We start from the raw sequence: 24,053 nt of genomic DNA, 5'->3' as shown, positions 1-24,053 counted from the left end.
AATAAGGTGGGGATAGTCAGTATCATATTGTATACACTCTCTGCAGAAACATTGTGACTATTACTTCACGGACAATGCACCTAACAGCAAAGACCGTCAGTCATGCAGTGCTGTACTCAGAAGCGCTTGACTGTAAACATTCAACTAACGTGGCGTAACAGCCCCGATTATATAATTGCCCACGTGTCAGATATCATAGCTGCTTGTGTGATGTTTGTAAGAAAAGCAATCCGTGTCAAAATAGGTAAAGAATTATACCAATTATGATTAATTTGTCGGAGCCAAACTAGTCACCTGATACAAGTGAATTGACAGATGGTCTGGGACTCCCGGTTAAAGATGGCGGCTCGATCCGCATGTTTTGAACTAACAAGGGTTTCTCTAGTGGGTCTCTGTGGCCGCAACTGGTGACCAATCCTACTTCTCACTTCTCTGGAATGCAACATTAACTACACCCCCTCTTGTCTCCTTTACGGCAAATGGAAGATGGCGGAGGCTTATAAATCTTTTGACGAAGCGGAGCTCATAAAGGTATGTGTTCGAACAACCTGACACAACTGACACGGTGCATGGGCATTTTGAGAGAAAGTGTCGGTCTTAAATATGTTGGTTACCTCGCTCAATTTACACATATGGTGCGCTGAAATGTCGTTCTACTTCGTGTAGCGAGCATACTTAGCTTGTGCACTCTCGCAAATATGTCTGCGGTGCCTCACATTTTCCTCAAAAGGTGGTGGGTGTTTGAGTTTTTACTGTATTCCCATGAATAACAAGACTGAGTCGCGTGTTAATTTGTTGGAGGTTGGCTTCGTCAGCAATGTTTTCTCACACTTCACCTAAACAGAATGTCACCTTGTTTTTCTCCCTCGCTGATGAGTGTTTGTGTGTCACAATCACCCGTATTATCACAAATATTGGTGTCAGAGAAAAAAAAACCATTATAAAGTAAATATCACTTCTGCTTTCATTGACACACATTACACCACACTTATTCTCGGAGAAGGGCTTCAAAATTAAACAATTTCACCTTGATTGCAACACAGATGAATACAGTATTTGTCTGAGGAAACATCATTCGAATTTATCTTCCATTTTAATCAATGTTGAATTGTGTTGTTTTCCAGGAATGGCACGCGTCCACCGATCTGAAGCTGACCCTATACACCTACCTGAGGAGGCAGGTGCCACAGATCTTCTGCCAAAATGAGGAGCCCAACCCTAATGAGGAAGAGGAGCAAGTTGAGAGATTCCTCCTCCACCCGCTTGAGTACTTCCTATTTGGTGAAGATCCCGATGAAGGTGTGAAGAAGCTCAAGCAGGGCAGTTCGTCTTCCCAGCTCTGCGGACGCGTCTTCAAAGAGGGAGAGACAGTCTACTCTTGCAGGTTCCAAAATGATCTCACAGTGTCCATCCATCATCTACCGCTTATCCGGGGCCGGGTCGTGGGGGCAACAGCTTTAGCAGGGAAGCCCAGACTTCCCTCTCCCTAGCTACTTCTTCCAGCTCTCCCTGGGGGATCCCGAGTCGTTCCCTGGCAAGCTGGGTGACATAGTCTCTCCAGCGTGTCCTGGGTCTTCCTCGGGGTCTCCTCCCGGTGGGACATGACCGGAACACCTCACCGGGGAGGCGCTCAGGAGGCATCCGAATCAGATGCCCAAGCCACCTCATCTGGCTCCTCTCGATATGGAGGAGAAGCGGCTAGACTCTGAGCCCCTCCCGGATGACTGAGCTTCTCACCTTATCTCTAAGGGAGAGCCCGGACACCCTGCGGAGAAAACTCATTTCAGCCGCTTGTATCCGGGATCTCGTTCTTTCGGTCACGACCCATAGCTCGTGACCATAGGTGAGGGTTGGGACGTAGATCGACCGGTAAATTGAGAGCTTCGCCCTTTGGCTCAGCTCCTTCTTCACCACGACAGACCGATACAACGTCACTCACAGTGTGTGTTACAAATAGGCTTTACACCGATCTGATCGACTGGGCTGGCATTGGCCGATATTTTTCATTTCATGCAAACTCATGGGCAGCTGTAATGTCATAATTTGCCCGGTCGATCCGTGAAATTATTGATGCGATCCGCGAAATAAGACATTACAACCATTGTTTATTCTGGGGATGTTCTATGCTACTAATTGCCTCGTCATTTGTCGTTTGAGCGGAAAACCTTGCGCTAGCAGATGGAAGTTCCTTCTCTGCCTACTTGACCATCCAGTCACAAAGTAATAGTATAGTTTTATGATTGGCATAAATAATACAGTATTATTACAGTACAGTAATACAGTAATCCCTTGTTTATGGCAGTTAATGGGGACCAAAACCACCTGCGATAAACGAAAATCCGCGAAGTAGCGACCAATAAACATACAGGTTTAAAAAAAAAAAGTCCCCAAACGGTCCCCGAGAAGCTGCAAAAGAACAGTGAGTCACATAGAGCAACGTATACAGTACTGTACTCCATGTATATATAAGAACAATTAACTTTTATTTGTTTATTTTTTTATGAATGTTTGAAAAAATCCGCAATGCACTGGAGCCGTGCTAAACGAACCGCGAAATAGCGAGGGATTACTGTATCTATCAAAGTAGCGATCGAAATACACTATACTGGGTGACCTTTATCTCGGCATGATTTGCTCAACACTGTCAGTCACACGTGTCTAGTAACAGGTGAGAGGATGAGAAAATTAGATAAAAAGATAATCACTGTAATGTCAACCAAGGCTTTTATCAGTGACGATATGCTTTTAAATATGCTTGCAGGGATTGTGCAATAGATCCTACATGTGTGCTGTGCATGGACTGCTTTCAGGAAAGCGTGCACAAAAGTCATCGTTACAAGGTGGGTACAAACGTTAACTGCATTTGAGTTTTGTCCTATGTTGAAATGATCTACTTATAAAATAATATTTTTTTTCTTTGACATCCTTTTTGAGATTAATAGTAATAGTACACTAATCCCTCGCTATTTCGCGGTTCGTTTATCGCGGCTTCAGTGCATCGCGGATTTTTTTTTCAAACATTCATAAAAATAAAAATAATTCCATATGCATGAAGTACAGTACTGTATATGTTGCTCTATGTGACTCGCTGTTGTTTTGCAGCTTCTCGCGATAAACAAGGGATTACTGTATAACTTTTTAATCTTTATATTTCGACTTCATTCTCATAGATTTTATTTTATGTTGTTGAAATTCATGGTTTGTCTTGTTTTTGTAACCTTAAGGATTAACCCATTCAACAAGCAACAATGACAGTACCACATTTACATTTTCTTTTGTTCTAATATGCATATTTTCATATTTTTATGGCATTTTAAGCAACCACGGATTTCTCAGCAATGTTTAACTCACTTGTGATTACTGAGTGACAGAAGCTGCTTTCCTGGACAACGTAGTGCATATAAACATAGACTGTTATTAGCATTTTGATAACCTATAGAAAACGTAAAACCACAATGTTAGAATGAATTTTGACTTTATATCTTCACATACATCTTTACCTCACTCTCTAAATTGCTGCTTGGTGCTCTAAAGGGGGTTTTACAAGGACAAGGTACCTGTGAACACTATGCGTAGAATAACACCACTTTTCAGAACTGGAAAATCGGAACCACTTTCTGAACCACATTTCTCTTTTAGGTGGTAACATATAATTTGTAATTATTTTTCCTCAGATGCACGCGTCATCTGGTGGGGGTTTTTGTGACTGTGGGGACGTGGAAGCCTGGAAGATTGGACCGTGTTGCTCCAAACATGACCCGGATGCGGCCAGTGACATGGTGACGGTGAGTTACATAACAGAGTAGAAAGAGGCACATGGGGAGGGACATTTTTTTCTGTGTCACCAAATCCCGGAATGTTTATTTTCTCATTTTAAGTAAGCTGAGGGCCCCCCTTTCTTACCAGTGACTTTGCCTCAAGAAAAATTGTATACTCAATTTATAGACATTGAAAGCTAGCTTGATTGATAGACTGGATGAAAATTTGTCACATGGGTAAAATTTGACAATTTCCTTTACATGTGCATCAATGTTTCGTCATATTGAGCATGTGTATTTTTTTTTCCACTTCCTTTTTTTTTTTTGGCTAAATGTTCCGAGCTGCTGTTTGTCAGGCGTGTCTTTATCAGATTGCCTTTGTCAGGATCCCGTAACCCTTGACGACATTCCGCCTCTTTCCGTAAATAACAGCTGCCTCTATGAGCAGGAGGCATGGCTGACATCAATTTGGCTCATTGTCTTCCGTAATCAAACCTTTACTTTTAAAGCCAATATGCTCGGCCGCCTCAGTGTTTCCACACGCAGCATGGGAAACCCACTTTTGTTTTTGCATTGTGTTTACAATATGGTAGATTTCAGTGCTTTTCTCACACACTGATGTGACGTAGCAAAGAGTACAGGCGAGCTGGATGTTTGTTTGCCCAGTGTGCTAAATGTTCGACATTTCTATGAAATATTTAGCCTCTGAGAGGAATGTTTGCTCTTGTGACACTTCCCAGCAATGTCACAGGGCCAGATATTTCTTTTCCCCATTCATGAAATTATTTAACCTTGTTTGAAGCATAAACTTGCTGCTAGCGACACAGGAAATGAATCCAGTAGATCCAGGCAAATACTCATGTAAAATAGAACACAGGATCCTCAGCCTGTGACCTACGTTTTTCAACTCGACTCAAGGTTGTAAATGATATACTAGTTTGACAGGGCCGTAAGAATAAATTGTCACACGGCAAAAGACGAGACACTGAGTTATTGCCATACTTAGTTTTTTATTTGATTGTCTGTGTGTCCTGCTGTGTCGGCTGGCAACCAGTTTAGCAACTACCCTCGTGAGCATAAAGCGGCTTAGTTGATTGATTGATTTGCCCCTTTAGGTCTCGAGGTGTTTTCATGCATATATTTACTGTAATTCTGACTTGCCTTCAAAGTCTTATTACATCGCCGCCATTGTAAACAGAGATCTATCGTAAACCAAGGAGCCCTATTATTAGACTTTTTAGAGCAATATCGTATTTTACTGGAAATTTGTTTTCTAGGATGAGTGTACATTGGAGCCGGAACTGTGTGAGCGGAGTGAGATGCTCTTCAGGGTCTTGTTGAACTACTTCACAGACTTCCTGGACTGGGCGGAGGACTCTCAACTTTTAGCTCCCCTCAAACCTGAGTACGGCCCAGTTCATCTCACACACACGAACTGCATATAACTTTGTATAAAAATCAGAAGTCTCAGCAGAGCATGTGTTCATCTTAACAGAGTATGTTCTCGTGTGTGCAGGGAAAAGGACAACACATACGCCTGTGTGCTGTACAATGATGAGCACCATTCATACGATCATGTGATCTACACTCTGCAGCGGTCTGTCAACTGTGATCAGGCTGAAGCGCAGAATCACACGGCAATTATTGACAAGGAGGTGCGGTGGATATAAAAAGTCTCCACACCCCTGTTCGGTACCATTGTTTTTGTAATTCAAAGAGACCAAGATAGATAATTTCCACCATTAATGCGAACTGGATTCTGTACAGCTGAATTGAAAAAAAAAGAGCAATATTTTAGAGAAAATAAGTCAAAATAAACAACTGAGATAATTTATTTGTACAAGTGTGCACATTAAATGGTGTCAGGTTTGTTTGCACTCTCATTGAACATGAGTTTGAATGTGATGTGTTAATTTTGAGGGTGTATTCACTTGTACAACCATCAGTTTGTTGTTGTTGTTTTTTTTTAAATTGAGTTGTACAAACGCTAGGTAATATTCGTAGCAGAAAAATGAAATGATTTCCTTTATTATTATTTTTTTCCCCGAAAACCCGGCATTTCAAAAGGTGTGCGTATACTTTTTCTATCCACTGTATATGTCTGTTTTATGCTGCATTTTTTTCCAGGCTGTGTGCCATTTTCATCAACACCTTTGCAATATCACTGTCTCGTAATTTGTTTTCATAGAAGCATGATTGAATTATACTGCACAGGGTCGGCGGACAGTAAAGAGAGGAAGTCTGGACTCATGCCGGGATGCTCAACGCCTCATTAAGGTAAAAACTGGTCACATAGACAAATTGAATGTCATTCAGCAGAGCACAGACCTTTTCAAATTAACCTGAGAAGGTCTGTTATTTCATGTGGAGGCCCTTTTTGACTAAAACAAATTCACTGCAACAAAAGCCCCCTCCCATTCACCCCTCACTCATCCATCAATGTTTTTGTTTGTGCTGTAGTACAATTCGGAGCACGTTTCCCTACAGCCGCTGCGTGTGGAGGTGCTGCACTCTGCTGTCGTGGCTCACCAAACATTGGCCCTGCGGCTCGGCTCCTGGTTCCAGAAGATCATCGGCTATTCAGGTTCTGCTGTGCATGCACTACAACGTCAGTGTCAGACAGCAACAGTGCTTTGTTCTGCGTCATGTGACCATTTTCTTGCGTGTTGTGTGCAGTGGGCTTCAGACAAGCCTTTTGCAGGGTGGCGCTGGAGCCCAACACAGACCGTAGCAGCATCTGCTGCATCAGCAGGCTCATGTTGCTCGATGCCACATTGTACAAAGGCAAGTAGCACTGACTTTTAGGGGTCATTAGACACCACCTCCATATTTGGTGATTAAATACACTTACATGATATGGGAACATGTGTCATTCTTTCTTAAAGGAGCACGCAAGATTGTACATGAGCTGATTTTCTGCAGCATGCTTATGGAGACGGAATTCAAGAGGCTCTTCGCGGTTGAATTCACAAAGGTGAGTATTTCACCAAATAGGAAGTACTCAAAGGTGGATGTGTTTTTACAGTTTTCTGAAAAAATATGTGGTCTTTTCAAGCTTTACAAGGATCTGCAGAATAACTTCATCGATGATGATCATGAACGGAATATTTCTATTACTGCGCTGTCCGTTCAGATCTTCACTGTGCCCACACTGGTGACTACACTTTGTTTTACTAACATCATTGAAGAGCCATAGATATTATTTTATAAGGGGGAAAAATGCCCTCAAAAAATTACTCTGCTTCGATGGTGTATTTCTGTCCCTCTTCCAGGCAAGGTACCTGATTGAAGAAACAAACGTCATTACAAGGATAGTTAATACAGTCATGGCGCTGTTATTGGAGCATTTGGATGTTAACAATCGCTTCTCCTTCCTGGGTTACAATTCTGACAAGTTCTCCCGTATCCAGGCCATTTTCCATGACCTCAGGTAGTTTGACCAAGTAGCAGTTTTAGCAACACGTTTTTTCCTTTTTTGTTCTCATCTGGGTTGTAAACTCTCTCTTAGGTATATTCTGATAAGTAAACCATCAATGTGGAATTTTAAGCTTCGGAAACAGTTTCTAGAGGGCTTCAATGCCTTTCTAGGCCTTCTCAAATGCATGCAGGTAAATGATTTATGACATCTACCAACTGTTATCTCAATCAATGGTGAATGTCGACCTTTGTTCTGAAAGGTGACCCTTGTTTTTTAGGGTATGGAAGAGGTTAAATGTCAGTTTGGTCAACACATTGCTGTGGAGCCTGAGTGGGAAGCCGGCTTTACGCTTCAAATCCAGCTCCGCCACATTCTCGCGATGTTTCAAGACTGGTGCTCTTCAGATGTGAGTTGCCATCGACTGTGTCTTACCATCTCCCAATATTCTGTTGAGCATCTCTGCTTTTTGTCTTGCCGCCTTCCTTCTGCAGGACAGGATTCTGCTGGAAGCCTTCAGAGATTGCCGCAAAGTCTTGCTGCAATGCAACAATCAACCCTTCCGCCGAAAGGCTGCTGACTACTACATGTGCAAGCAAATCCTTCATGTTCGGCCCTACAAAGTGTCACAGGAGCCTGTCAGCATACATGTACCCCTCTCCAGGCTGCTTGCAGGTGGACTTTAACTATTTTTGTCTGGTCCTTTTCATGTATATTTTCTATCAACTTATTCGTCTTTTATGGTCTCTAGGCTTGTATGTTATCATCTGCAAGAATGGGTTACGTGATCAACTGTTTGACGAAGTAAGTTGTTGGGTGCTGATTGTTTATGTATTTATTTATTATTATTTTTTTTTGAATGAACGATTGATTGGTTGTTAAAGTTAAAGGAAATGGGGTTCACGTTTTCCCCTTTTACCGCAGGAATGCAATGACTTTCGCAGCCTGGTTGAGCATCCTCTGCGCTGTGTGGTGCTGGCTGCACAGGTATCAGCTGAAATGTGGCGCAGGAATGGACTGTCTTTGGTCAGCCAGGTGTGATGCGTCTTTTTGTTAAGTATACTGTATATACGCGTCCATTTACGTTTTTGTAATTCCTGAAGTTACCCGTTTTCCCCCCATGCTTAGGTCTACTACTATCAAGATGTCAAATGCAGAGACGAAATGTATGACAAAGACATCCTTATGCTTCAGGTTGGTTGATTGAATCATTTTTAAAAAATACTGGTACATATAATATGGTGTTATCTTCATTTACCCTATTCGCTCAGATTTTTCGGACCGCTTTGGGAGTAACCATTCTATTAATTTACTAAATTCTGCAGTCTTTTTGGTGAAAGTAGCCGCAAAAATAACAGAAGTACTGTAAAACATTTGCAAGTCAGATGAAGTACCGGTAATCTTATAATAAACCTATTTGAAATATTCAATCTCATCCATTTTTGGAAATAACTTGCCAAACACTGTTTGCAGATAGCGGCTTCTAGAATGGATGCCAACCATTTTCTCATGTTGCTCTTACTAAGATTTGAGCTCTTTAATTTCTTCAATGGAAAGTGTTGCAGCAGAGACCACGTAAGTAATGCTTCAAAGTCAACATCGGGGGTAACGCTCAAATGCATGTATTAATTGACGACATGGCTACAATTGCAGAATGAATTGTTGCAGTGGAATCGGCTGACAGAAGAGATGCTGTATCTCCTTATCGTCATAGTTGGTACTGCAACTTATGGCTCATATTAGTTTAGTTGATGCTAAATGTTGTGACTGACCAACATAATTGCAGGTGAGCGATACGTCCCCGGTGTCACGAACGTGACCAAAGAGGATGTGACGATGAGGGAGGTTATCCACCTGCTATGCATTGAACCCATGGCACACAGTAGCCTGGTCAAAGGCCTGCCGGAGAACGTATGCCGCATTACCATGTTTCATACTGTGGAGGTAAAATTGCTGCAAATAAACAACACATTCTTTGCAGGAGAGCCACGAAACAGGTCTCGAATCTGTAATCAACAAAGTCGCCACATTCAAGTACGTAGTTGACTTCAAAATCAATACCTGATATTTGTTTACGGGGTGTTTTCAGCAGATTTTATGTGGGGTTTTTTTCCCTTTATGAATATAGGAAACCAGGTGTGTCAGGACATGGATTATATGAGGTGAAAAGGGAGTATTTGGGCGAGTTCAACCCATTTTTCTACCATTATTCAAGATCACAGCACAGCAAGGTACCATATCTCATTAACACATTGAAGATCGTGTTTGATATCAGTCACATGACTCTTTGTTTTTTCTGATCTTTTGCAGGCTGAAGAGTCGCAAAAGAAGAGACGTGCTCACGAAGGTGCCGATAAAGGTGACCGCTGTTGGTGTCTCACCTGTGCCACCCTCCCTTTGTCTGTCATCTGTTTATGAAGCTCTTGCTTGGACTGAAGGATGATTCCTCCCCCCCCCCCCCCCCACCCCCCACTGTTTGTGCTCAGCTCTGTGTCCTCCGGTGCCGCCTCCTTTCTGTGCGGCCTTCTCCACCATCGTACGCCTCCTCTGCTGTGACATCTTTGTCCACGTCCTCAGACGCGTGCTGCAGAGGGCAGCCGAGGAAAAGTCTACACATTGGACGGAAATAATGATTCAGCGGGTAACAAAACTGCACGGGTCTTTGTGATGCTTCTTGGGGCGTTTGCATTAAGGAGGTTATGTTTCCATTGATGTTTGTTTACAACGCAGCTTCCTGGTGACAGCACTTTGCCAAAGCCTGAGGCAACCGCTACCTAACTTAGATTTAACATTTTCACAGCAGTCATTTTGATACAGCTAAATGTCAAATAGTAGGAAAGATAGACCACAACAGATACACAATACATTTTTAACATCTCCATGTCAAGTGTATGTTAGGTCAGAAATTCTTTTGTGCATTTTGAGCTCTTTCAGTTTCAATTTTATGAGAAACTGCTATTTAACACGCGGGCGAGCATGTAACTCTCAAGTCTCATTTTTAAAGCTTACAGATGCATTCTATTTTTTTCTCTTTGCTTTCGTTTAGCAATATGTAGTTTAGATTTAACCAATCACTCATTTAAATCCCACGGACAAACATTTAAACCATGGGACAGGTCTACAAAACCACTTTCATTTTGTATCCCACAGGCCCTGCACCTTATTGGCCAGGCTTTGCTTGAAGAAAAAGGCCAACTTGAGGACCGCACTTTAGAGGAAGTGACCTTTGATTTCAGCCGGAAGGCTCGCGGTAAGTCAATTTCTTTGCAGATGTGCCAAATGCAAAAGCGTTCTGTCATTTTCTGCGACTTGCGATTCTATTTCTTGTCTTCTAGGAGTCGGTTTCGAAGAGGGCACGTCTCTTTTCTACTTGCTCTCGAAAATTAAGGCTATTCATTCATTTGAAGCCCAAAAAGACATGATCAAATGGGTACTACAGGTATCGTACTCCTTCCACTAGTTTGCCTGAGCACCCATAAATCAAATTTATTTTATAGTGGGCATTGTTTTATTGTGTGGGTCTCTTTGCTAGATGTTTGAGATTGTCAAGTGCCTCAGAGAAAAGTCCACTCCAACAACTTCCATGAGTGTGGAGACGAGCAAGCCTGAGGAGGTAATTATGTACTGCAACATAATTGCGACATAAGACGTTATTTTTTTGGCTTGAAAGTGAGCAGTATCGGTGTCTCTCTTTAATTTTTTGCCACAGAGTGCTCAGGACAATGAAAAAGCTGAGCGCAAAAGAAAGGCCGAAGCAGCCAAACTTCACCGCCAGAAAATCATGGCCCAGATGTCAGCCATGCAGAAAAACTTCATTGAGTCCCACAAGATGCTTTATGATAACATGCCAGAGAGCGCCATGAAGGGACAGCCCCTGACATCGACAGAGAGGTGAGGAGAGCCGCTTCAAAAACGCTCTTCAAATGTTAATTTCATCCATTTAATTTCTGCTATCGACATTTCCGACAGTCCGGTGGAGCAGAAGGAGCTCTGTGTGTCCGTGGGGCCCCATCGAGGGTCCACCCTAGCCGAGAGGGAGGTGCTGACCTGCATTCTCTGTCAGGAGGAGCAGGAAGTGGCGTCCCAGGCTCCGGCCATGGTACTAACTGCGTGTGTGCAGAGATCTACGGTGTTGACCCAGTGCAGAGGAAAGATGCCCACCAGCAGCGCAGACGGTCAGCCTCCATTCATGGACACATGCAGCGAGTCAAGGCTTTGGCCACCACTAAATATAATGTTGTTTTATTGGCCTAATTGGTAAAACGGTCAACAAAAGGACAAATACAGTTTAGGGGTTGTGCATAGTCTCCGAGATATCCCCACCTCCAGAATCGCAAATGGAAGTTATCTTCGTCGAAGTTTGCTCTGTCCTTCAGATTGAATAATCTCTTTGCACATGTAACGTCATATGAACTCATTCTCTTTTTTATTAGCATATCGATAATTCATTTCTTACTTCACCACAATGTTAGGAAGAGTCTGATGCCAAGATGCCTTCATATCCCGCATATATCTTAAAGATATTTTGTGCTTTGCTTTTTTTTTTTTTTTTCTTTCAAGAAACGGCAACATTATACCCAACATTCATGCCTCCTGATCTGGCTGTAGGCACCCACACAGGCAGCTGTGGACACGTCATGCACGCCACATGTTGGCAGAAGTAAGTCATTAATCAGAGTATGGATGAGCATCATCATTGGTTGATTGATTGTTAACAATTGCGTGCAGCGTGTGGAATTGATTGTTGACTAATACTTAAAACAACCAAGTGCAAAGGAGAGTGCTCTAATTGGCTACAACCAGCAGATGTGCTGATTCTCCAGTTTGCCATCTTAAAAAGCACAACATGACATCAACTATGGGAAGTTGAGTTACAAGTTGGATTTGCTTGGTGTGACACTGACACGGAAGCAGGAGTTCAGAACATTCAGAGGGATTCTTCCGTTCTTTGTGATCAGTTAAATGAGCTCTAATGTTCCTCATTGCTGATGAAGGAAATCAAGCCAAATGACCATCCCTAGTAAAGAGCATATAACATATGTTTTTTTTCCAATACAGATATTTTGAAGTAGTCCAGAACACAACCAGAAACCGTCTCCATGCTGAACTGATCATCGACCTTGAGAATGGGGAGTTTTTGTGTCCTCTGTGCAAGTCACTTTGCAACACCGTTGTCCCTCTCATCCCCCTGGAGCCAGTCATATTCAACTAGTGAGTCCAATCCACCTCCTTTGTTAGTGAGGGCTACACATGTGCAACTTTATGTATGATCTCATGTACGTACTTGGTTTTGTTTGTGTTTGTAGTGAAAACGCTGAGATAATTGGTCAACATTTGACTCTGACTCACTGGATCCATGTTCTTGAGGCCAGGATTAAAGGACTCAAGTGCCCCCTGCAGGAAAATGGTGAGAGCAGATCCCTCCACTAGTATATGAAGAAAAGTACTGGGACACCATCGTGAAATTCCTCATGCTTTCCAGCAGATTGTGACATGGAAGGCTCTAATGATTGCGATGCAGTGTTATGCAGAGAAGGTCAGCCGGATTTCAGAGCCTTATTGAGTTACGGCGTCCAAAAACCGTGAGAGATCCTCTTTCTGTATGTCCTCTGTCCTTTTCAAATTTGATCCCGAAACATTTTCTCAACTGCTTCTTTTTAGGAGGAAGTTCTCTGACAGTATAGCAGAGATGCTGGTTGTGTGCGCCACCGCGGTCCATAGAGTCGGACTTCAGACTGTACCTAATGAGCTGTGCCCACGTGTGCCCCTTATGGCCTGGAACACATGTGCCTTCACTCTTCAGGCGATTGGTGTGACTTTTTTTTCCCGCTTCCATAAAAAGCTGCTTTATATTCTCCATCAACACTATTCTCAATGTGTGTTTTTTGTGTCTACACAGAGAACATATTGCTAGAAGAGGACAAGCCACTCTTTGGGTCCTTACAAAATAGACAGGTTGGTCTGCAACACAAGCACATCTATAAGATCATATTTGGAGCTTTGCATTGCATTCATGCATTCATTTTGAAATGCCTTCTCTTTTGCAGCTGGCAGGCATGAAAGCGATTGTTCAGTTTTCGGCAGCACAGAGGATTAAAAGCTCCCAGGCCGTCATCCAAAGACACTTCACTGAGATGTTAGCAGGTACAACTTCTTAACACAATACATTTGCACATTCCGGTGTTTTTTTTTTTTTTTGTGTGACCTTTTTTTTTTAATGAAATATTCTCAAATCCTAGTTCTGCTTCCGGTCATGAGCAAAAATGACCCCCCTTCTATTCTGGAAGTCGACTTCTTCCATCTTCTGGTGAGTGCAATTCAGTGTCCGTGTGAATAGATGGTAACTGCTACCATGTTTATATTACACATTATTGTTACACTGTTTTTGTGAGAATTGCAAAGTTTTACTGTTTGAAGCACACAAAGAGAAAAAAAAGTTCTGCTTTTTTTCAAAAACAACCTATTTCTTTTTGCAAAACTATGAATCTGAGCTAATTTGCACTCATTGTGAGGAAAAAAAAACATCTTCACCTCTGTTAATCTCATTAATGTATTTGCTAGTTGGGAGCTATTTTTAAATACCGTACTCAATTGTTGAGAATATCAGCTGCATATTTGAGTGTAGACCTATAATTTCCTCAAATGCTTCTGTACGGGTAGAGCTACACATGATGAATATCTAATGTTATTTCATTCCAAAGTGGGAACGAATGCATATTTTTGGGGAGAGTTTTTTTTTTTGAGTGGAAATTGGGTAATTGAGAAAGATGAAATTGGCCCCCAATTGCAGAGATTTTTTTTTCTTCTTACTCTGATATTGATGGGCTATAATCAGTTTGGAGTTGTTCAGATGTACATTCGCGCCTTTGTCTTTGCAAGAAGTGAGTATTTATGTGTAGTTAAAACTAAAGTTGTTTTTGTACGTGTGTGTGCGCGTGCGTGTTTTTCCAGGTGGGTTTAGTGTTGTCTCTGCCCTCGCTGTACCAAGAGGAGACTGTGGACTTGCAGCCTTCTGCTGTCAGCTCAGCCTACAACCACCTATACACCCTCCATCTGGTCACAATGGCTCACGTGCTGCAGGTGTTGCTTCTCCCAACAGGTAAACATAATGGAAACACAACCAGCTCTCATAATTCTGCTCACGATGCCGCGTGAATCACTGGAAACAGTTATGAATGGATATTTTCAAGGGAAAAAAATCTGACATTTGAGAAGAAAAACCGAGTAAAGAAATAAAAAGTGGTTGACAAAAATTACTCACTTAAGACACAGCATAAGAACCTGATTTTGGAGAAAAAAATGATTCTTTCTTGTGCAGACCTCCCTGTAGTGGTGGGTGACGAGGAAACAGAGGAGGCAAGAGCAGCAGCTGAACTATACGCTGCTGTATCACAAAACACTGGAAGGTACAGGTGACCAATTCTTGTTCTTGAGAGCTGTTGAATCGAAGACAAGACTGGTCTTATCTTATTATCATATTCTTTCCAGGATTCTTCCTGATGTATGCGGTAGCTTTTTGGCCCAAAAAGTGAAGACGGGAATCGCATCTTTTCTGCGCTGTACGGCTCTCTTTTTCAGCTGTCTTACTGGTGTTCGTCCTCCGGAGCAGCTTTTTTGTGCTTCTGGTGGGTGGAGCCGTAGTACAATACAGTGAATCCTCACTGTTATAAGGGTTCTGACCCATTCCTTGATACAAATAGCCAGAGGAAAAAAAGAATGCCCCGGCCATTTTTTATTTTTTATTTTTATGATTTCAGTTTGCACTATGTAAGACCTTATTATCATTCCAAACTACCACTTAATGAATATAAGGGTACGTTCACAATGCAGGGTGTAATGCCTAATTCAGGTTTTTTATGATATCATACTGCAGAGGCATTGCATACTTTTATATTCACCTATGAAATAGGCCCAGGTCGGATTTGAAAACAATTGTAATTGTACTGTTCACACTGCATGGAAAAAAAATCTGATACCTATCACATATGGGCAAAGAAATCGGAATTGAGCTACAGTATAAACCAAAAAAGTCTTAAGTATTCTTACATATGTCTGGTCCTTTGAAAACTGAGGACCCCTTAGATCTAACTTGATCTTGCAGTATATTGAAGCATCCAAGCTGACATTTTGTCTGTTGCAGTTTCTTGTCAAGGTCAAATGGAGGCAGTCTGCAGTTACTTGGCACTGCCCTCGAATGTGTTCCAACTTTTCCAGGAGTACAAAGACACCGTGGCACCACTGTTGCATCGGTGGGTGTTTAATTTTTGCAATCATGTTTTGTCTGTAAACATAAATGTTGAAATAAACTTTTTTTTCCCTTTTTTTTTTTAAGGTGGTGCAGCAGCCCAGCAATAACCAAACATCTGAATGGCACAACTCAAACAGTCAGGTAATTTATTTGCCTTTTAACTTTGAGCCACGCTAGAAACTTCCTATTCAGTCAGCAAGTTCTTGTGGAACAGATACCCAAGAAGAAGAAATCAACTGATCGACCTCCCAGAGGACTATAGCGCTCTGCTCAATCAAGCCAGCCATTTTCAGTATGTGCAGCACACTTCCTTCATTCCAAAGGAAAGTTTTGGCTTCGAGGACTCAATCTTGTTTGTTTGCCCTCAGGTGTCCCAAGTCCGCAGATGACGAAAGGAAACATCCCACTTTGTGCCTATTCTGTGGCGCCATGCTGTGCTCTCAGAGCTCCTGCTGCTTCAGTCAGCTGAATGGAGAAGATGTGGGTGCTTGCACCGCACATGCCGCCACCTGTGGTGCAGGAGTGGGCATGTTCCTCAGGTGAGTTTCAAGACCCAAATATTAATTGTTCTTTCAATGTATCCACAATTTTGTCGTGTAATATCATTTCGACCTCCTGTCAGGATACGAGAGTGTGAAATTGTACTGATGGCCAGTAAGACCAGAGGAAGCACATATCCCGCTCCTTATTTGGATGACTATGGCGAGACTGATCCTCATCTCGGGTAAAGGATCTCTATTTGGTTCTTGTGTTGCTGTCATAATAATAATAATAATGTTAAGAATCAAAAGAATAGTAATACATATTGTGTTGCGGTGGTCATTATGTGAATTCATTGGTAATAACCGTGTGACAGGTGTGCAGAGGAGCTCACTCACTCAAAAGTGGGCATATCAAACATGTAATTGATTGGTAAATTTTGGCTGAGTAGGCACTCCTTAGACCAAAAGTAAATCCGCCATATGTTAATCAACTGTTGTTGTTTGTTCCCAAGGAGGGGCAATCCGCTGCACCTTTGTCCGGAGCGTTACAGGAAGTTGAAGAAGATGTGGCAGACTCACTGCATACTGGAGGAGATTGCTTGCAGCCTGGAGCTGGTCAACGTCATGTTTGCTTTTGACTGGCAAATGTTGTGATGTTGCAACCAGTTGGTCAGAGCAGACCGAGGCCGTCGGAGCTGCTGTCTGCCGCTTCCCCCCCACGACGTGCGTACACGCACGCACATTGATGCTTTCTCGGAAGCCCCAGCTTCCTGCTGGAGCGAAGAGAGAGTGAGAGAAAGCGCCGGACAAAGAAGAGTAGGAGGGAAAGAAGGAAATGGAGGTTGTAAAGTTGATGAACAAAGCGCATTAGCCTTGTTTTAATTTGTCATCTCTGAGAATGCAAATAATCTCCTGCCAGTGGAGACTTAAAAAAAGACACAGTAGATTAAGATTCACATTCAATCACCTTCATGTTGTGATGTCACTTGAACATTTAAAAATGTTGATATCTCACAAGCCTTGCATCTTTCAGAAACTACCGATTTCCTCATCTTTTTTTTTCCTTTTAAATTGAACCCCGTTCAGGGGTTTCTCTGTAACAAATCACATAAAACACGGTGCATCCAGAAAGCATTCACAGCGCTTTTCTTTCCACATTGTTACAACCTCATCCCAAAATGGAATACATTAATTTTTTCCCTTAACATTCGACACTCAACATCCCATAATGACATGACAAAAACATTTTAACTACATTTTTTTCCCATTTAATAAAAATAAAAATGGGAAAAAGTAAAAAGTATTGAGCTTTGCATGTGATTTTCATGTTTGTTAAATTTTTAATAAATTTGCCTACAAAAAAAAAATTCAACATCATTATGGGGTGTCGTTTATAGAATTTTGAGAGAGAAATGATATTCCATTTTAGAATGAGGCTGTAACAACAATATGGAAAAAGTGAAGCACTCAATACGTTCCACATGCACTACCTACACAATCCCTGAATGACTGATTGTGACCTTCCCCTGATTAACAGCGACACTTTTCATCACTGCTTCAAGCAAACAAAAACTATGTTATCGGACCACCTTTTCATTGTATGCTACCCTTTGGAAAAAGGTGAATTTTGTGCATTTATGCTATTTGATAGCACAATATGATAATAAAAATCAGTCTAAGTGTACAATACAGAAACAAATGGGATGGATTGTGGATGTATCTGGTTGTTGATTTAAATTGTTTGAACTCCAAGTTTGTCAAGGCAAGTTCTTGTTTTTTGTCAATCTGCACTGCAGTGGATACAAAATGTCTGCACACCCCTTTTCACAATGCCAGGTTTCATAGATGGTGGGGGATAGAAATAGACCAAGATAAAATATTACTTTTTACGATTCTGTAACCTAGAACCGGTACCACTCAATTCGAGAAAAAAAGTATACCAGAATGTATATTTTTGGGAGAAAAAAATATATATTTATATACCAGTATATATATTTTGAAGAGGGAATTTAAATATTTATACCTGAGATTTGTTTGCATAAATGTGCACACCCTCTTAACTGGTGATGAATGTTTTCAGAATTAACACATAGTTAAATAGGAGTAAGAGCACATCTGCCATCATTTAAGGTACCTATGACGAACACCAAATACATTTCAAATATTCTAATAGGCTTTTCCTGCCATTTTTCCTGTCGCAGCTAACATTCCAAGCCGTGGTCCACAGCTGACATCAGCAGCAGCGGGATCTCATTGTTGAAAGGGATGGCAAAAGATACAAAAGAATTTCCAAGGCATCATCACATAGCGAAAATATGGCACAACAGTGATCTTACATTAATGGATGTCGAAATTGCTATATCTGATGAAACCAAGATTGAACTTGGCCATAATTTCAAAAGACATGTGGCGCGAACACAACACTTGCTCCTCAGCAATAGAACACTAGCATACTATGAAGTGTTGAGAAAGCATTGTGATCATGAGATGTTGTCCTTCAGCTGCAAGTGTCCACTTAAGTCAAGGAGGAGTATCACGAACAGTTCCAAGTTCTAGTCAGCGTTGTCAAAACTTTGAGGCTTCTGCTGGAAAGTAAATCATCTTAACTTTATTTTGGGCTAATCAGAGGCACTTTAAATGGTGACGATTGTCTACAGACTCCCATTTAACAAGAGTGGAATAGGATTGGTTAATTCTGAACAGTCATAGGTGAGCACACTTATATAAACCCTCGCTGGAGTTCAACAGCAGTGACTTCTTGTTAGGTGAAGAGACATCGTGGTCAGAATGACACTCGAAAACGTGGAAATTGTTGACAAATTAGTTACTTTCCTCAATTTTCAAGTGTCCACGTGACCTGGTCTCCCAATACATTTTATCATTATAGTCTTTACAACCGTTCTACCTCCCAAAAACATCAATTCAAAACATGCGGTTGGACGGTGAGTGGATGTAAACTTGAGAACAATACAACCTCTTCAAGTTCAAAAAGGCATCATGCAGTTTCTTTGACCAGCACACAAAAATTCTCCGAAATCTTGCATGACAAAACGTTTCATCAACAAAAACATTACAACGTACTCATCGACAAAAGTTCCTTCAGGTGGTGTGTGGAGAGTGAGGCAAGGCAAGGCCACAGCATCCACGACCAGACTGTACTGTAACCCCTTAAGTGTCAGAGGCAGGATGTTTTTTACCCGGCACTAAAAAGGCTTTTGACTGAGACAATAGGTCAGCTTACCAAGTAAGCAGCTTGAAAAATGGATGTACACTATGACGTATAAATTGTCCTTTCTGCTCCAACAAATAAAAATGACTATTTTCCACATTGGTATTTTCCGCAGGCCAGACTATTTAACAATTCCTGGTCAGCTGGCTACAGATATTTGCTGGGGAGGCACATTGTCTGGCCCGTAGCGAGCTTTGGAAGTGGAAGGTACGTTGATGTTGGGGTCCCCGTTGTTGGCGGTGTCCACGTGATTGTTCTTGCTGAGGGTTTTGATGATGTTCAGGTTGATTCGAGCCGTTTCTATGAAGCTGTTCTCTAGCAACCAGCCGTCAGACTCGCAGTCGGGGTCTCCAAGTCTCAGCATGTTCTCCAAGGATGTCTGGAGGTAACGCACGCCCGTCAACACCGACAGCTAAAACGGCACACAAGAGGGTCGGTCATTAATCGCTTGAAAACAGGAGTGGGCAAATCAGACTGTCAGGTATGATTTTTTTAAGCGGACACATGGGCCAAGTTATTTATAGATCAGATAAAATATGTAAAACTGTTTATTTGAATAAAGGAATCGTTTCTTGTCGTTACCCTGAATGAAAAAGTGTGAAGAAATGACTTTGTTAATTTACTTTGTACAATTAAATGCTTTTCCACCGGATGGCAGAAGATACAAGAACAGAGACTAGAATTGTGTTCACCATCTGTAGACACGTGCAGATGTCACAGAAAATTTGAGAGTAAATTGAGACAATAGCGGCAGCATGTGAGTAGTTGTGTTCATAAAATAGTATTTATGTTTTTTTTTTTTATTATGTGGCCTTTTTATTTGTTGGTGTGCCGTGAGATGTTTCTATGCTTTGGCTAAAAAAAAAAAAAACAACAAAAAAAGGTTGAGGAAAGTTGATTCAGACCTCAAAGAGCCATGTGATGAGAACTGTGAGGCCGATGGAGTGTACGATGCCGCAGTAGTAGTCCAGGAGAACCTGGTGACACCCATTGGGCCACAGGTTGAGCTGCTCCGTGTTGTGGTCATAGTTGAAGTGGGCCGAGTTGTTGCTAATTTGATGCTGGATGCACGGCCGCGGGGCGTTGACATTGCAGCAGCTGAAAGGGACGCCGTCCATCAGGTACTTGCCTTCCACGTTGCTCCTCAGGCGACTATGCACGCGAAAAACAAGGAGAAGTTCAGGTGAGGGCGAGTACTTAGCGCATCGACCTCACAGTGTAGACTCTATACTGTAGAGGTCCCGGGTTCGATTCCAGCTCTGGCCTCCCTATGTGGAGTTTGCATGTTCTCCCCACGCCTGCGTGGGTTTTCTCTGGGTACTCCGGTGTCCTCCCATATTCCAAAAACATGCATGGCATGTTAATGGAGCACTCTAAATTGTCCCTAGGTGTGATTGTGAGTGTGATTGGTTGTTCGTTTCTGTGTGCCCTGCGATTGGCTGGCAACCGGTTCAGGGTGTCCCACGCCTACTGCCTGAAGATTGCTGAGATAGGCTCCAGCACCCCCCGTGACCCTCTTGAGCAGGGCTCCACAAACCTTTTCCTGTGAGGGCCACATAACTTTTCCCTTCTCTGATGGGGGGCCCGGTGTCAGTTTGTAAAAAAAGTGTGACGATCGTAGGGGAGCTTAAAAAATGTATTGTTTTCCAGAAAGCCACACATAACCAAATAACCATTTCCAGGTTCTTTACAGAAAAAAGTCAGGAAACAAATAATAACACTATTAATGAAATAAATAATAAATAAATAACCCTCTCTGGGTTCTTCATAGAAAAAAAAAAGCCATGGAACATTAACTTTCTGTTGTGCCATGCACAATCTTAACAGATAAAAGTTCAGCTCAGTTGTCAGAGCAGAATCTCTCTGACACATATGAGCAATCTCTTAAAGTTCTTGTGTTCCTTCCTTATAATCCTTTTGTAGGTTCCAGTAGGCTTGTAGACACCGCTGTTTGCAGTTTGGGGGTTTTTGGGGCGTTTTTAGCACAGTGACGGGTCATTTTAACCTGAGGACAACAGGAGGGTTAGAGGGCCGGTCCAAATGTGCTGATGGGCCGCATCCGGCCCGCGGGCCGTAGTTTGGGGACCCCTGCTCTTGAGGATAAAGCGGATCAGAAAATGGATGGATGGATAAATCAAGATAAAGTAACTTAATGAAAGCATTTTGATGTTATTCTGTTCTTCGTCAATGCTTCTCCCTCACAAACAAATATACTGGACCCCCCCCCCCCCCCTCACACACACATACTCATAATTTGGTGACACCCGAGGATTCACCAATCACAATATTTTTTGTTTTGTTTGGCCATCACGTAGCTGTTGGTGGAGTCGAAAGGATTGGTTGCCAGGTAGCATTACTGGCACCTTGTGCTTCTTTTCACCCCCCCTCCCCACCCCTGTTTGAAATGTCAACCTTTGCATCCTCACATATTTCCCATACCAGAATGAGCCACTTGTGCTGATTAATGTGTGCTTGGGACTTACTCAACCACTTCTCTGTGAGACATGTCCAGGTATCGGTTGCTGATCCACTGGATTCGGAACCAGTCTTTATAAGCCTTGTTGCCGCAGCACTGGAACTCTATCTGAAGCATGTCCACGGCACGCTTCAGGAAGCATCTTCCCGGTGTGTCCGTATCCTTGTAGTACTTCATGGCCTTGCTTAGGCCTTCTCGCAGTGACTCATCCAGCTCCCAATGCATGGTGTAGCACATGAGAGCCCCCACCAGCACGCAGAAGGTAAAGAAGAAGGTACATACAATGTAGGGCAACATGATTAGCTTCCAGCGGAGGAACTTGGCTGTGTCGACGCAGTCGTAGCAAATCTTCCCACCAAGGAAGTTAATGGCACAGGCAATGAGGCCGACGGATATGAGCATGTTGGGAACATACTGAATGTCCGTGTCAGCCATCAGCTCCCACCGCTTGTTGAGCTCCACTTTCAGGAAGAGGCCCAGGCTGAAAAGGATCACGCCCGTCACCACGGAGATCCAATTTAGTATCCAAAGCGCCTGAGCTAGTTTGTCCCTCCTGGTCTTGGTAAAGGTCACTTTCAAAACGGCCATTGCTTATATCGGCTGATTTGTTTTCCCCGTGGACGGATGAAGATAGTAATTCAAGAACAGGAGCTGTCGATTTGCTGAGAAGATGTAGAAAGTGCCAAGGGTCCTTTCATAAGCAGCTTAGCCTGTTTGTGTTGACGCTGTTGATTTTGTATCTCACACACTATTGTACATGCTCTGGCAACAAACATTACCAAATATCAAAGCCGTCTTTATACTTCCGAAATGAAAAAGCACCTTACAATGTCAATAAAAATGTTCAATAAAAATCATCGGGTGATAAGCTGTCCCTTGTCCGTCCACTTACCTTAACCTGCTTAGCGATTAACAGAAAGGTTCAAGTAATTTTTCCAATTCATCTTTTTCTTTGTGTCTTCAAGGCATGCTCAAATAAAGCAAGGAGTATGGTAGCACAATGATTGTAGTAGTAGACAGACAGATTGTATAAAGGCAGCCACAAGCACTACTAGCCAAGCAATGACCCTCCTCCTAATCCCCTTTAATCATTATTCAGCCCTGCTCCTGACAGGGATTTGCATCCACCTTCTGCTACCTGTGCAAATTTAACTGTCCTAGCTCTTCTGGGGAAAGTAGTGACTGGTGTGTGCATGTGTGTGTGTGTATGTGTGTGCGCGAAAGTGCGCTTGGGTGAGTGTGTGCAAATTGTACACTGTATTTCAAAGTCAGACGTATTAGCCAAATATGTAAAACACACAAGGAATTTACTTTCCCACTTACGGTTCAAATAACTGAAGTCTACTTGTACAGTATTGTACAGCCCACAATGTATTTCCTCAGCCATGTGGCCTCCAAACAAACAGATGCCATGCCTCCAATCAACTGTGCCTAACATTACATTGTATGTATTAGCTTGTAATATGAAGCATGCTTACTTATCAATTTCTCTGACCTCTGCAATTAAGTACATACTTAATGAAACAAGTATAAGCAGAATAAGAAAGTAAAAAATATGTACATTATTTCCAGGGTTGAAATAGTCCATTATTATTTCAACCTTAAGCACCTTATCATATCCCTCCGCACAGTGGCCTGTTGCATCCAATGCACAAACCGGTACTTGCAGACACTTGGGACACACTACAAATCAGCCAATGAAATGTTAAGAGTGCGATTGGATTAGAGTGTGACAAAGTAAATTGTGTAAGTAAGATGAGCACTATGAGCATTATTGTCAATGCAAAACAACACACAGTTGAATTGCACTATTAGCTCTGAAGAGAAATCACCCAATTAATTCATTCCAAAATAATGAACCGACATTGATACTATGCCTCTATCATTCGGGGCACAACTTTCAATTCCAGCTCTTGGATTTTATTTTTCTCAAATTATTATTATTATTTTTTTTTTTATGGGGGCGGGGGCTGGGGGGTTCTATGGTCCTTCTTGCCTGCAGGCCTCCAGGGTATAAAAAAAGCCACTGGCAATAATTAACAAACTGTTAAATGAATACCTCATCATTGTGCCAATCAAAACTGAGCATTATTACGTTTGTAAAGGTAGAATATGTAGCCTAGTCAGTCCAGCCTCTGCTTGAAGTTTTTTTTCCACACAGGTTTATTTATTGACACTGTAGTTTGAATTTGTTTGCCCAAAATATAGACAATGATGCTTTTGATTCTTATTGAATGTCGTGAGATCGAGTGTCACCAACATGATCAGTGGGGGCAACAAATAGCCTCTAAGGATCACATGAGTAGCCTTCGGGCCAGTGGCGGATCGAGAATATTAATTTCCGTGCATTGCCTTCAATGGGAACGTTGCCCCTACCAACATGGCCGCTTTATAGGCACGGTGGTGATCCGGTTTGTTACAGCTAAATCCAAATCCGCCCTAATT

At 42.2% G+C, this 24,053-nt stretch overlaps 2 protein-coding genes across 5 annotated transcripts; one reads left to right on the top strand and one right to left on the bottom strand.

The window, feature by feature from the left end:
* The first annotated feature begins 113 nt into the window (after nt 1-113).
* Nucleotides 114-17,204, top strand: ubr1 (ubiquitin protein ligase E3 component n-recognin 1). Of its 4 annotated transcripts, none has more exons than XM_052085887.1 (47): nt 148-531; nt 1,125-1,384; nt 2,762-2,840; nt 3,675-3,785; nt 5,036-5,163; nt 5,275-5,413; nt 5,973-6,035; nt 6,219-6,342; nt 6,435-6,542; nt 6,644-6,732; nt 6,814-6,912; nt 7,031-7,188; nt 7,267-7,366; nt 7,454-7,582; nt 7,668-7,848; nt 7,925-7,977; nt 8,098-8,208; nt 8,302-8,367; nt 8,647-8,748; nt 8,827-8,890; nt 8,960-9,084; nt 9,155-9,207; nt 9,302-9,404; nt 9,484-9,532; nt 9,660-9,814; nt 10,324-10,423; nt 10,509-10,612; nt 10,706-10,786; nt 10,883-11,064; nt 11,143-11,348; nt 11,734-11,833; nt 12,232-12,384; nt 12,480-12,580; nt 12,656-12,755; nt 12,835-12,983; nt 13,073-13,128; nt 13,221-13,317; nt 13,413-13,480; nt 14,125-14,272; nt 14,492-14,579; nt 14,662-14,798; nt 15,314-15,422; nt 15,506-15,562; nt 15,636-15,713; nt 15,790-15,960; nt 16,044-16,145; nt 16,416-17,204. In XM_052085887.1, exons 1-47 carry the CDS (start codon nt 487-489, stop codon nt 16,555-16,557), a joined length of 5,223 nt encoding a protein of 1,740 aa, XP_051941847.1. In that variant the 5' UTR covers nt 148-486; the 3' UTR covers nt 16,558-17,204. The 4 variants fall into 4 exon arrangements, with proteins under 4 accessions (XP_051941845.1, XP_051941846.1, XP_051941847.1 ...); XM_052085888.1 differs by having other exon boundaries at nt 151-531; nt 12,659-12,755; XM_052085885.1 differs by having other exon boundaries at nt 114-531; nt 6,644-6,912.
* Nucleotides 17,205-18,489: 1,285 nt separating this feature from the next.
* LOC127614605 (photoreceptor outer segment membrane glycoprotein 2-like) lies at nt 18,490-24,023 on the bottom strand. Its single transcript, XM_052085922.1, has 3 exons — nt 21,616-24,023; nt 20,038-20,284; nt 18,490-19,544 (listed from the first exon to the last, which is right to left on the bottom strand). Exons 1-3 carry the CDS (start codon nt 22,194-22,196, stop codon nt 19,272-19,274), a joined length of 1,101 nt encoding a protein of 366 aa, XP_051941882.1. The 5' UTR covers nt 22,197-24,023; the 3' UTR covers nt 18,490-19,271.
* Nucleotides 24,024-24,053: the final 30 nt, after the last annotated feature.

Source organism: Hippocampus zosterae, chromosome 14, assembly GCF_025434085.1.
Source record: "Hippocampus zosterae strain Florida chromosome 14, ASM2543408v3, whole genome shotgun sequence".
Classification (NCBI taxonomy): Eukaryota; Metazoa; Chordata; class Actinopteri; order Syngnathiformes; family Syngnathidae; genus Hippocampus; species Hippocampus zosterae.
The sequence above is the reverse complement of the archived record's forward strand: the minus strand, read 5'-3'. Positions and strand labels throughout refer to the sequence as shown.